Source organism: Haliaeetus albicilla, chromosome 3 (assembly GCF_947461875.1).
Source record: "Haliaeetus albicilla chromosome 3, bHalAlb1.1, whole genome shotgun sequence".
Classification (NCBI taxonomy): Eukaryota; Metazoa; Chordata; class Aves; order Accipitriformes; family Accipitridae; genus Haliaeetus; species Haliaeetus albicilla.
In genome coordinates this window covers 53,966,416-53,980,901 of record NC_091485.1, presented here as the reverse complement: position 1 = coordinate 53,980,901, position 14,486 = coordinate 53,966,416, and the positions used below count along the sequence as shown (strand labels likewise).

The window sequence follows — 14,486 nt, the reverse complement described above, 5'->3', positions numbered from 1 at the left end:
TTAAAATAGAATCTAGAGGTATTAACTCTATATAAGAGTGTGGGTTTTGTGCACAGCAGCAATACTGACTTCTCTCAGCCTTTACATGCTTTCATTACACTGCAACATTCCTAAGAATAATTTTTATAAAACTAGGGAGACACATATAGAAGAAAATGTGTGGTGAAAGGGCTGGGTTTTTTTATCTTTCTATTTTTTTTTCCCCCTTTGCAGCTGCTTTAGGATATTTACCTAAATCCAAGCCTAACTATGTAGCTTTTAAATGCAGGCATCCTTCCATGTGCGAGATTGTTCTTAGCACAGGAATACCATCCTTCACGCTTTTGCTGCTTATTTGGAAACTATGCCTCAAGTTTTCCCCAAATCACAGAGGATGGAGCGGGTAAGAAGATCAGCCTGCTTAGTCTCTGGGTCTCCTTGGACATGCACAGATTTCAGGACTTCTATTAGAGGCCAAAATTCTCCTTGGCCTCAGAGGGCTCCAGAGCCCGCAGTCCTGGCACAGCTTAGCAGCTCTGAACCATGGCGATTGTCCAGGCACTCCTGACAGCTCTGGAAGCCCACAGAAAAGAGTTCACAGACACTCCTGAGTAAACACTGTTTTACACTAGTAATCTTGATAGGCTTCTAAGATGACAAATGGTCTCCTATATATTTACATACCTTCATGAAAACAGATGCTCTATTAGCTATTTTTATCTGTAATGCTCTCATAATTGGTTTTATTTTCTCTTTGATCTTTTCCTGAGGATTTACCCTCTTCAGGATTAAGTTCTATTAATGCCCTGAGTTCTGTGGTTTGAATACCTTATATTCCCAATTTCCCCCTCCTTCTCAGAAGGCTTCTACTAAAACACTGCATTGAAATTTCCATTGCTTTATTCTTGTTGTGCTTATGCACTGTTGCCTGGGAACAGTATTACCCAGGTGTGCTAGTAGTTAGGCAACAAGTTAAACTGAAAATATTGTGTGACTTGATGCAAGAAATCAGGGGTAGCATATGCTTATTTTAAGAGACTGCCTCTGTGTTGATTTATAACACACCACTAGTGTGTGGAAAATTTTATCACTGGGGACTTGCTATAACAGTAGATTTTTTTTTTTTTCTCTTTGATTTACGGTATATACTTTAAATGATCCTGTTGTTATAATAATATTCAATATAATCTGACATGAATATCTAGGTATTCCAAAGATCTACATGGTGTAATGAAGGATGGTTTGTACAGAAAATATTTCTGAAAGATGAAATAATATAAAAACCTCGTGAGGGCACTTGTTGCCAGTAGTACAGTGATTTCACAGTAGCAGAAACCAATTACATGACATAAAAACGAGTTACACCTTCCGTAGTAACTAATCTAAAATGAAAGGCTTAAGAGAAACATTGGCCTGGATACATTTCCATTTCTAGCTGGTCAAGCATCCCTAAATTCAAATCTTTGATCCGTGTATTTAAAACATCCGAGAATATGTTTAGCTAGGAATGAAAATTGAGAAGTCAGAAATTGTCATCCAGCTCAGTGTTGGAGGCCTCAGTAAGAAAGCGCAGTAATGTCAACTTGTTTCTCGTGCACTCTGCAAGTGCCTGCTAGTCATTCCACCCCAAGTCCATGCTGGGGCCTTACCCCTCATTTTCCAGTTACCAGTGATCCCGATGAAGACACACACGCTCCTCTGCAACCTCAAGGAGTTGCACTAGAGACAGAAGAGCTAAGTGCACCTCAGTTGAAGCATTCAGGAGATGACACTCTTGGTGGCGAGTCCCTGGCTGTGGGTTTCCTCTGTAGCCGAAAGCTAATAAGTGACCACAATTTTATCAGCTTCAGATTTGAAGGCTACTTCTTTTGAAAGTTCTCAATAGAAAAGCTCTCCACTGAGTAGTCTGGGATCCAGGACTTGATGCAGGTGATGATTCTAAAACCAATTAAAGCCCAAGTAATAAAGTTTGTGCCAATGGGTCTTTCTGAAAACAGAATGGTCCTGAAAACCTAGTGCTGTCAAGAGTAAAACCAGGCCTGAACTATGAGCAGCAGATGATAGAGAGGGCAGAAAGCAAAAAGCCGTCCACTTTACTGCACAGTTCAGGCCCTTCACTGTTTTGAAGATGGCTGTGAATAATTCAGTGCATCGATGCATCACCACATCAATTCAAGGCATCACCGCATGCTCTTTGGTTTCCTCTTGTCCAGGTGTGTGGAGGGAGGCTGCAGGTGCTGATACAACCTCCCTTAAAAAGGCTTTTACATCAGTAAGGCTCTACCTGCATATTACGTTGAGACTTACCCAGGACTAAAACTGGCTTGATATCTTTGACATTCAAGGAAGAAAAGAAACATTCCTGACTTCCTTTCTCACTGATAGTGGGTTTACTCAAAATATTTTTCTCCTCTCTCTTAATTAGATTGTGGTATGTGATTGTGACTTGTCTTACTCATCAATGGAAGGGAAATCCTGGACTCATTAAAGTCAATGGGAGATTTGCCATTGACCATGTGCAGTGTGAATTTTCCAGGCACTTCATAGAGCTACTCAAATTCTCTTCTGTCTGGACTCTCACTGACATTTATTTATGATACACACATACCCGTCTTAAGGAAGTTTTGGCAAAACTCCTGGATGAGGTCTCTATTCATTCCCACCCTTTCAGGGCCTTAACCTAAAAGGCAGCCAAGCTGTAGTCATTCTGTTTCTCTTGGGATCAAACTACATTATTTGGGGTGGGATGTGGTGAGCATATTTACACATTTGTTAAGTGTATCTGAAGTTAAGTATATCTGAAAACTTTTAAGGCAGAGAACAGTGAGATTTATATGTCTGATATCCTGGCAACATGGTGATGGATGCTGTTTTGGTTTCTGTTTTGGGAGGACTGAGAGAAATTTGCCTTCCCTTTAGTTAAGTGTATAACTTCAGGTTTCAGAATTATGTATTCTATTTATTCTTCAACTGAAACCACATTCAATGTGCATTTGACAGCTAAGAAATTTCTTTGCTGTCAAAAATATACATGCAATTTTTCATTTATTTAATAGTATTGCTGTACCACAGTCTGAAATCAGCTTTTTGTTGTTTGCTTGGACATTTTTTCTGAAGCTGAGATTACTACACTGAGTTACATTGGTCATACGGGGTTCAAGGGGAGACTTGCCTGTGAGTGAAACAGTTTGCAAAGCCTGTAGACTTCTTATTTGTTGGTATTCTCAAGTCCTTGTTGATACTATTTATTGTGCTAAATTGATAATGTATGAATCCCAAGCTTCAAGGCTCCTGCCAAACGTGACTTATTTTTTCTTAACATCTTGAGGTATAATTTTGCTCTAGAGTTTTCCCTCTCCATCTTCAAAGGATCAAAATTTGGACCAACTAGAGAGAGAATGATACACTTAGTCTTTGGTTAGTGTAGTAAAAAGCCAAAGCACTTGCCAAATGTGGGGTAAGAAAGACATTTCTCAGTATATTAGATTGGCACACATAATTTTTTCCCCTTCCTTTATAGTGTAGGCTATCATCTACTCCTTAACATAGGCACCTTCACTGAAGAGATTCCTCGTTATTGCAATGACCTAGAATATTGGTGGTGCCATAAACCTCCCTCATTATTGTCCTGTGAAACATTGTAGGATTTTACAGCACTTGGCTTCTGTGGGAAAGGTTTTAAGTTTGCTACAAAGTATTGAACAGGTTTTTGTTTGGTTTTTTTTTTTTTTTTTTTTTTGTGGCTTGTACTGTGTGGGAATGGTTAGATTGTGCATTTTGCTCCAAAGTTCCTCACATACTGAAAGTGGAAATGGATTGACTGATCCTCTCTCCTGTACTGTAACTGGGAAAAATGTTTCCTACAAGAAATCAGGTTAATTTTTTTTTGTGTTCCCATTTGAATTTTGTCATAACATTATCACTCTTATTTTTCTGGTGGGGGATGAATTAAGAAGGTCAGGACTTACCTCTTCTTTTATTATGCTTACAAAAACATTCTGATTTATCATTCTAGTTTCTTAAGTAAGCAAGTGAAATAAGCTTCTCCAGAAAGCATATTTAACTATTCTAAAATGCTTTTATATGATAGTTTGATGAGCTCCTCTATCTGGTAGAATTTGGGATTTGTACAGAATCATAGATCACTCAGGCTGCAAGGGGGTTTGGGAAGGTCTGTAGTCCAGCTTCCTGCTCAAAGCAGGGTCAGTGCTTTAGTATTGAGACCAGATTTTTTGGGACTTTGTCCAGTTGGTCTTGAAAACCTCCAGCAACTGATTCCATAGCCTGTCTGGACAGCCAGTGCTAATCATCCCACAATTACCTTTTTTCTTATATCTGAGACATCTGTTATTTCAGTGTACGACCATGGTCTCTTTCACTCCCCCCATGCACCTCCGTGAAAAGCCTGGCTCTACCTTCTCAGTAACCTCCTGTAACTACTCTAAGACTGCTGCTAGGTCCTCCCAGAGCTGTCTCTTCTTCAGGCTAAACAAGCCCGTTTCCCTTAGCCTCTCCTCACAGGGCAAGGGCTCCAGCCTCTGACCATCTCAGTGGTCTTCTGCTGGACTCACTCAAATATATGAACATTCTTTTTGTACTGGGGACCCAAAACTGGATGCAGTATTCCAGATGTAGTCTTACTAGTGTCGGGTAAAGAGGATTATGGGCTACTCTCTGACTGATATAGGAAGTATGCATGCCTCGATATTCTTGGGGATAGGTAACTACATCTTGGTCCAAACCCCAAAAGTCTGGACTAGAACCACCTTTTTCAGTCAAGTATGTACTGTATGAAGCCTTAATTTTCTTATCCCCTCAGTGTATGTTCTTTTGTTTCATTAGTATATTTGTCTTATAAATGATTTGTATTCAGACTCCTAAAATAGCAATACACTTTACATTTTAAAAATTGTCACTAGCTTCTGTTTCATTACATTAAAGTTGCCGTATGTTTTCTGTTCAGTTAATTAAAATATGCACTGAAAAACCTAGATCTAGAGTAAGTTACAAAGGATTAAGTAAAAGTAGATGTGTGTGATAAGCTAATGTTGTCTTTGCTTAGTTTTCAAGTTGAACAACATGGAACTGAAATAATCTGGTCATGTCTAATCACGTAGCCCTATATTATGGAATTTGCACTCTGTTTGCTTTTTTTCCACAAGCAAGAGCGTTTCAAATCCCGAGAGACCGAAGCACCTTGTTTTTTTAGTGTACTTTCTTCTGTTGCTTTTTTTAAAAACATGGAAAAATAAATAAGGAATAATATATTTGGAGGTTATTAAGGTTGCACAGCTAGTCACTTAAAAGCTGGTAGCAGCCCAAATTAAGTTTGAAAGTAAATGAAATGTACACATTGCAAATTGGGAGAAGGTCTGAATGAAGTATAGAGAAATCTACTACACATAAAAGGCTCTTTAAAATGTGGTTCAGTACATCTGGAGAAAAACCACTAAATCTGCAGAGTACCCTGGAGAAAATTAATGCCGAAAGAGGCACAAGGTGTCAGAGAACAAAAACCAAGCTGTGATTTCAACTGCAGTTAGGTAACTAAACAGACTAATGCAATTCAATGCATGGCTCTGAGCAGTGACAGCCTGATGTCATAGGCACTAGTCATACACTTAAAGGTCTCACATGCTACGTACTTTGCCAGGGTGAGCCTCCACACTAAGACATTATGGGATAAGTAGTGAATGTTGTAACCACATGTTGCAGCCACGTGGTTTGATCCTGGGCATTGCTCTATAAGACCTTGATCAACAAGGAGGCTTCAAACAGAAGCAACAAAATAGCTAACACTGATGTAGTTACTTTGGACTTCTATAGGCGTGAAGAATAATAAAATTGGTCTGTAATGTATTTCTATATTATATGTAGCATGTATTCAGTTTATGTAGTATGTGTTTGAATTTTATCTATGTATGTATATATGTGATATATGAAAAAGTTCAAGGAAATGAAAAATACAGTGCTGGAAAAAATAAAATAATCTTAAGTGCAGGGGAACGACAACTGTATGAACACCAGGTGGGATCCTGTCTGGAACAAAGCCAAAAAGAATTTTGGCACTGGGTTTGGATATGGCCAAGATTTTCTTCAGTTCTTAACTACAACATGCCTTCTTTTCTTCCAGCTCAGTGTGGAGATGCTTATATGCTCTGGTTGTATATAATCTCATATTCATATCTGTCTCGGTAATCCCCCATTACTTCTGTAAGATCCATCCGTATTTTCCCTCTTCATTTCAAGTAAAAGAATTTGAAAGATAGTCTTTTAGGGAAATACCTAATACCAGAGCTCAAAAGATGAAACATGGCTCTGTTTTAATGTGTACACATGTAGTGGTTTTTTTGGAGTTGATAAAAGTTACAATTACATAGCTGAAGTTGAAGTTTGGTCTACCTCATGTATTATACAGTATCTGACTGAATTAGTGATGTATAATAAAACTTACTACAGGCCATAGGTTTTGGTAGGTGTTTGACCTACAAGTAACAATATGGTGAAAAGCCTTTCCTACATATGGAAATCTTCAGATTCATCCTCCTCAAATGCAACCCATATTTAAAAGGTCAGCTTCATTGCTATTCTTTTCAAGCCTTGATTGCTTGCGGTAATGAATGGGAGAACAACGCTGGAGATGTGATCCTGTAGGTAAGTAGTCCCCTGCAGAACAGTTACTAAAGTCACTGTAAATTATATATTCTAGACATCAGTATACTGGATCTATTATTTGCATGTGAAAAAGAATGGTCTGTGATCTAGAATGAGTTAAATTCTTGACAATTAAGCATAGCTGAAACAAAAAGTACAATTGCTTTGGAAAGCTATACAGCGAAGAGACTAACGAACAAGAATACAGAAAAATTACTATTCCAGGCCCTGAACATAAACTACAGCAGGCAAGAGAAAGAAGCCTTGTAATACCAGCCTGCATTCTGTAGGATGCTTCTATACTTTAAAAAGTAACTTTCTTAAATGAAAGCGTTCCCTTATTACAATGCTATAAACTTTCCAAACTTCTTTTGTAGACTTTTGCCCAGCCGGTTAAGTTTAACTCTGACTTTGGGGTTTTTGAAGTAGTTAATGATGCCCCACAATGCCTGGAAAGCCAGCTGAAAAAAATTCTACATGATCAGAAACCTCCAAACCCCATTTATGATGTTCTAAGGAAAGCAAAGAATGATGGGCAGCTCTCCAAAATGCGCAGCGCTTCTCCAACCTTCAATATTGATCCAAATTACAACACTATGGTAAGCAACTTATAGCCCCTGAGTTTATATTTAGATCTTACTGTAGAGATACTGGCAGTAGTTATTGTTGTATTTGGCTTGGTAGCTTGGGAAAAATGTTAATTTATGTTAGGAAAACATAACGATGGGCCAAATTATGCCCTGCAACACACATGTGTCTAGCAGACAAGTGAATGGAATTACAGATGTACATCCTGTAGCACAAAATTTTGAAGATTCTGCAGGGCAGGATTCAGTTGTGTGGTCTGAATACTTTTTAATATTAAAAGAAAAAATATTATGACAACAGTTACTTTACTAGTGATCCCTGGAATGTGCAAATTGACTGAAACTAATGCATCTCAGTCTTTCCTTATTAATTAATTTCCTTGTGTGGCTATGAGCTCATCTGTGGTCTGGCAACACATAAGTCTCTCTTCCATTAATTCCCAAAGGATTTACATGGTTAGCATCAATTGAAATGGCCAGAGAAAATGATCTTTGGCAACAAGAAAACTAAATTAATGGAAAGATAGGTTGGATTTTAGAAAAAAAATCTTGTATCAGACACTATCAATTTTGGTATTCCTACCTGTTTACTTTCAGGGCTTTCTTCTGCACCAAATTAGGCAGGTTAAAATCAGGAGTTGAAGCACTGTATGCACCTAAGACAATACAAGACAGTATAATTTGTTGTGGGAGTTTACCTTTAAACAACAGCTTTGGAGGAGAAAAAATATTTCACCGGGATACTTGGTTTATTCCTTTCTTGCTTACTTTGCATTGGTGTGACTGATGTGACTTCAGTTCATTTCATTCAAGGCCAGCCTAAGGTCTTGCTACAGTTTTAGAGGCGGCTGCTCTAAATTATGTCATAGCTGGAAGGCTGAGAGAAAAGCAGGGAGTTGTAACAGACTGCTGCTTTGCCCGGTATAAGCGTAATGATTTTCAGAAAGGAAAACAGTGTTGAGAGAGGTCAAAAGGCAATGGTATTTAACAAAATGATAGTAATGTGGGATTGCAATTATCTGCATCTAAACTGGACAAATGCTGCAATACGACAAGGCTCACAGACTTCGCTACCACGTTAAATAATTATTTTCACAAATACTTTGCTTGAGAGCACAAAAGCAGAAGAGCTATTCTCAATTTCTTATTTGCTCTCAGGATTCAACTGAGGAAATGTTGTGTGCTTGTACAAGTGTGGCTAACATTGCTCTCTGGGATAACCTCACATCATTGCAACTCTAAGTGGCCTTACTTGACAAGTTCAAAGCCATTTCACTATTACTTACATCTTTCATGTGGTTTGGAGCAACAGACCTTCTGTATTATTTAAGAATACGTTTCTTTCTCTGGGCCATTTTCCATAGATAGGAAGCATTATGGCCTTTTGAGGAGCAGTATGCCTTGATACACTTTCTTCACCTTTTGTGGGGAAAGGGTGATGTTTCTTCTCATTTTTGACTCCTCCTTTACTGGACAGGTAACACAGATGCCTCATCTGGTTCAGCTTGGCATCTCAAGGCTGAGCTGGAACAAAATGGCCTGCAAAACAGCATGCCAAAAATTGTTACTGCAACTACACAAGGTGAAAGAGTCCGCTTCATTCATTGTCCTACACTATGAACCAGAAGAAGCCAACCCAGACCAAATGCATCAAGCAGTTCAGTTCAAATCAAACAGAATTTGATCTTTCAGGCATCGGGTGATGCTGCCTCCTTTGCTTTGACCGCTTTCTTCACACTGACTGAAGAGATTGACAGTTGCTTTGAATGTTACATTGCTACAAAAAGTCACCTGGAGTGGCCATCACTGGCACACTACTAATGAAAATGAGTTATGATTGGAGAATCCTAGTAGGCCTTTCAGGCTACAGCCTGAATTTAAACACATTTCGCCTAAGAAATACTTCCAGTGGTATTTTTCTCTGTATTTTACTTCCCCCTCAGACTGTTACGAGTTTACATATTCTCTGCATGTGTGCATGCACACTTGCAAATTATTGATACAGAGGTAAGTATCTTCTTATCAATAGTCACAATCAACTTGGTGTAAAATATATTAAGAAAGAAACCTGTGGAATTGGGTAGAATTGATTACAGCTATGGAAAGAAACTGGCTGGCATCCCACATACCTTACTTCAGAGAAACCCCAGTTCAGCAAAGCACTTAAGTATGTGTTTAACTTTAATCAAGGGAAGTTAAACACATGCTTAAACTTAAACATGTGCTAAAAGCTTTGCTGGATTAGGTCCCAGCAAGGCCTAAGGCTGACTGGGTAAGGAAGCTAACCAAGGTAACAAAACCCATCAGATTAAATGTAGCATCTTTCTCTGGGGAAGGGGAAAGCATAGAGATTCTTTCCTTTTTGATAGTGTCTATAATTTTGTGTACCAACCATGTACAGACATGAACATATTATGAATCACTCAGATAAAAAACTGGGCTGTGAGTCAGTAAATACATAAATATTAAAAGCCAAAATAAAGAGACAATCTTCTGTATTTCAAAAAAGCTTGTCAGTTACCAAAAAGAGGCATACACTGTGTGGTTGGGAGTAATTAGTCTTCATCTCCACAAATTACATTGTATGAGCCACTGCCAACATAAGCTTTCCATATTTTGAAATATTTTCTTCTCTCTAAATGAAACCACCCACTTTCTGAGTAATTCAGATTTTTTTAATCCTCTACAGATATATATGAGGCAGAAATAACCCTTGTCCCCAGTGGAATACTAGCTCATGGAAAGAAAATTTAAGATGTAATCTACATTAACTGATTATTTGATATAGCAAGTAGTATCCATCTTTGCCCAAACTTCACCTGTTCTATGGACAAGGGAAGCTGCTGCATTCTTCCAAATCATCAGTCTCACCTTCACTAAAAGGAAAAATGCACCTCAGATAAATAAAACATGTCATCCCCTAAGCGTGGAAAAAGTATGCTCTTAAAAAAAAATATTAAAAAGTGTGCTGTGTGTCATTTCTAAGGGAAACAGCTATGGATCACTGTGGCCCATAGTCAGAGATCTTGCTCTCTGTGCAAGACCCCAGGCATAGTTTTTTGGTTAGCTGGCTCTGGGTAGCTCACTGCTCAACATCTCCCTTTCACTCCTCAAACCACTCTTTGGAAGCACCTCCCTTTCTGCTTTCATGATGCATTGAGGCTTAGACCACCTGAGCAGAAATCTTTTAGGGGCCCAATTCATAATGCACTTAGGCTTCCACTATGAGTTACTGTGTGCAATGCAGTTTTGCAATGCTCTAACATAAAAGTGGGAAAACTGATAAATGATTGGCTTTTTATTTGTTCAATTTTGTTTTTAATATCCACAGGTGTCTCATTCTGGGAATATAATTTAATTTAAGTGTTCCTTATTCTTCAGATTCTTGAGGAAAAATATAATAGTGATTATTTATAAAATGTGATAAAGTCAGAAAAATAAGCAATTTCCTATTGCAGAAAATTTATGAGCATCTAATTTGCATTTGTTATTGTACAGTAAAAGCATGATTCATACATACATTATTTCTGAAGAAAAACCACCCATGATTTGTTAAAAAAGTTGTACTTTTATAGGTGAAATCAGATTTCAAGCTTTTTAGCTGTTAATAGAAAAGTAAATGAACTCAATTGTCCCAGCATGATTAAGGCTAAACTGGATAACAAAGGTGATGTTCACTGTATATTTGTCTTCCTGAGACAATGCTTCTGTAGAAGGGGGATGGAGAGAATCAGTTACATGGCAAATGAAAGAAGAAAGTCAAGAATACTGCAAATATTTGGTATTTCTTTTTTAATAGTGTCTTGATCGAGAACAAGCAATTCAGTGGATTAAGAAAGAAAGGCTTCCAGCATTTCTAGAAAGTGACTGTTACTTTGAATACAGGTATTGCAATCTTTTATGCTGTGTCTCAGTTTTAAATTTGTACATTTTTCTCTTCTGTTTAATTCATCTTGACAGTACTCTTGATATGTTTTCTTCCATCTCTAGTTGTGTTTGTTTAATATTAGCATTTTAGTGACCTGGATAAAGTAAAATCAGTGACTTTTTTTTCACTCAGCATTCTTTAATTTTCCTTGACCATGAATTACATATTATATTACACCATTACAAAGAGAGTAAGAGTAGGGTTTACTGATTTCTGAATCTCTGTTCCACAGAGATATGGTAGCAATGTATCTTTCTCTAACCAATATGTAAGCTATATAAGTGGAAGTTATGAATCTATGGAATCTATTTGGAAAAAACAGCCAGTCCTTTTTAATTCAATCATTAGTTTTGTGTCTTTGGGCCCACTGTCAGGCTTCTTTTTGCAAGGTTCTCTGTGGGATGCTGTGGCATAGTTGGATGATTTACTGTTACACACTTGCTATATTTTTCCAGATGTCCTTTCCACAGATGTTCAGGAGATTCAGTGTGCTTTTTGGAGGATCTGCCTCTACATCCCTTAAGGTTGTGTCTAGATGCTGATAATCGTAGTGTGTTTCAGGGGTCCTAAAAGGAGAGGCAGCCTGGCAGTATGGTTCACAAAACTCATGTTTGTTGATTGTAATGACAGACTAGGTACTGGGGTATAGATTTCTACATTAAAAATTTCAAAATGTTTTTCACTTTCAATATCCTGAAGACTGCACTTAAATTCAAGGGGAAATCTGTGCAAAGAACAAGCAAACCATGAAAGAGTGCTCCATTTTACCTTTAGAAGCAGCCTGCTTTACACATATCTGGGTGTCATGAAATATTAACTTTGATCTTCTGCTATAGCAAATTATTTCTTTGATCAAGAAGAGTTATCTAAGAGAATTACATAAAACTAACTTTAAGCATGTACCTAATTTCTATTGACATCAGTGGTTTAAGTTGCTTTTCTGAATCAGGATCAAGATAAGCTGAGATGCTAAAAGTGAAACTTGCACTTAAAGATGTAGATAGCACAACCCTAGAATGAAATCATATTTGCCCTCATATAGTGGGGACAAGTGAAACTGGGCATTCACTCTTGGTTGTAGGCTCAGGCATAGGCTTTGTCTTCCCTTCACATGCACCTTGGTTGATTTTATACTGCTTTCTGACTTAACTAAGTTCTGCCCCAGTTCTCGAGCCCATCCTCATTATCGTCACATGGTTCTAAGATTGCCTTTCCTGAACATCGTGAGGTTCACACTAACACAAGGTAGCACTGGAGTGCTGTTCTGTACTATAAAGTCCTCATACAGCAGTCAGCTGAACACGATAGTGCCAGCTGTCTTGTTATCATCTGAAAGTGCAATTAGTGTGATCACGGCTGTGGCATTGCTGCTGGAAAAGTGCTTGTATCAGAACAGGAAATGTAGTGTCTGGTGGTGATACAGGGCTTCTACAATCAGGGAGAATAGCTCCATTTTAGTGACCAAAATGTTCGAGGGCTTCTTGGCAGGGCTTGGGACTGCACAGATACATGCAAGATCATCCTGACAGAAATCAGTTTTACTGGTACAGCTTGATAATGCAAAGCAGGCCACCATATGTAAAGCTTTTGGACTATGGAATGGCAGTACTAGTATTTACATATGTGACAAAAGGTGAAGGGTGAAATAATAAAGCAGATCATAAAGTTCTTTGTAGCAATTTATTTTTAGATTGATCATGCTTTTTATTGCCTTATTCTGGGGAAAAAAAATCAACTCTTTCTCTGATTAAAAGCTAAAATTAATAGTTTTCTTGTCTCAACATTTAATTTCAGGCTAGCTAAATTGATATCACAGGTTGAATGGAGCAAGACTGGCATTAATTTCATTATAGATAGTGACTACTATCCCTGGATAAGGAAGCAAGACCCAGATTCTCCTCCTCCTGAGGAGGATGACACTTCATTGACTGTGAAGAAGTTCTACATATCGCTTGGCCAGGTAAAATAAACATGTTTAATTCATCAAGATTGAATGCTTTGGGTTAAATTATTGTAACTGAGGTCACAACCTAATTTGACAACCTACTCTGAATATCCCTTACTTTCAAAGCTCTTCGTACTACAGAAGAAGGTTGATGGGTTGTAATCCATCTTAAACAGAAGCTGTGTTACAAGTATGGTCTGCTACTGTCATACAGCTCTCTTCACTGGGAACTATCATTACAGAAATCTACACAGACTGCACAAAATGACTACAGACACTAAGACCTCTGCACTCAGAAACACTGCAATAAATAGAGAAATTTGAATTATTCTATGACATTTATTTTCCTAGGCTACAGTTTCTCAAACAAAGGATTGGTTTACACTAGCAAAACGAAGTGAATCCATGAAAACTACAGATTCATTTATGCATCCTGTAGCTTCTAGCCAAATTCAAGATAATCAGTGTTTGCCTGGGCAGCATGAAAGAGACCATTCCTTAAGTGAAGAAGATAGCCTTCTGGGTAAGTAACAGGGGCTCAGCCATAGTATTTATAACACAACTCTGACTAGGTGGAAAGAAAAGGCATTCCAAGGAATTGCTGCTAACTCCACTTCCTACCTTCCGAGCATTGTATGGTATCTTAGGCTTCAGACGGTGATTTGTTTCTTTCCATAGCCACAACATTAAGTGAAAATTTGAGCTAGTAGCCAAGTAATTTTGTCATAGTAGAAGTCTCTTTTCTTACATATTTCTGTCTCGTAGATATCTGTAAGTTTCAGCTAAGGGTTTGTTTTTTTTTTTTTATTTGATATGTTTTGAAAGACTTTCTTGTCTGGATTCTCTGGGTATTTGATAATGTATGATTTGTGTTGCAGCAATCTTCTTAGGGTATTTATGTTGGGCACTTAAAGGCCTTTTGGCTGCCAATTTTCATGAATCTTACAGAATGTAATCATTTGTGACACTCCTGTCTACCTGTCAAATTTAACTGAAATTATTCAGCAGGTTTCAAAGGTACTGGCAGAGAACATACAGGTGCACATATGGACATACCTGATCGTATAGCCTTGCTTCTGCTCTGTAGGCAGTAGCAAGATGAACAAAGAAGTCTCAGCTCATATGTTAGGAGTTTTCTGTCCCTCATTCTCAGAGGAAAAAGCAGCCATTCCACTTTGAGACTTGAACTGCTCAGACCTTGGAGTCCGATGGCTGAATGGAAAACTGGAAGACATGGTAACTCCAGAGGTCTGTCTTCTTCCCCAAACCCCAGGAAGTATATTGCTGATGCATGGATTATTAATGAAGTTATACAGGTTGCACTTGTTTGCAGCTCATGACTCTACCACTAATTTTTGCAGTGCTTTGATCAGAGAGGTCACAAATGCACCAT

At 38.1% G+C, this 14,486-nt stretch overlaps 1 protein-coding gene across 1 annotated transcript in view; it reads left to right on the top strand.

Annotated features, from left to right (window-relative positions):
* RGS22 (regulator of G protein signaling 22) overlaps window positions 1–14,486 on the top strand; it is a 66,196-nt gene that overhangs the window by 5,133 nt on the left and 46,577 nt on the right. Inside the window, exons 4-7 of the mRNA XM_069779768.1 lie at window positions 7,011–7,232; window positions 11,020–11,105; window positions 12,943–13,108; window positions 13,445–13,616. Coding sequence (XP_069635869.1) covers window positions 7,011–7,232; window positions 11,020–11,105; window positions 12,943–13,108; window positions 13,445–13,616 — 646 coding nt within the window. The remainder of the gene's footprint in view (window positions 1–7,010; window positions 7,233–11,019; window positions 11,106–12,942; window positions 13,109–13,444; window positions 13,617–14,486) is intronic.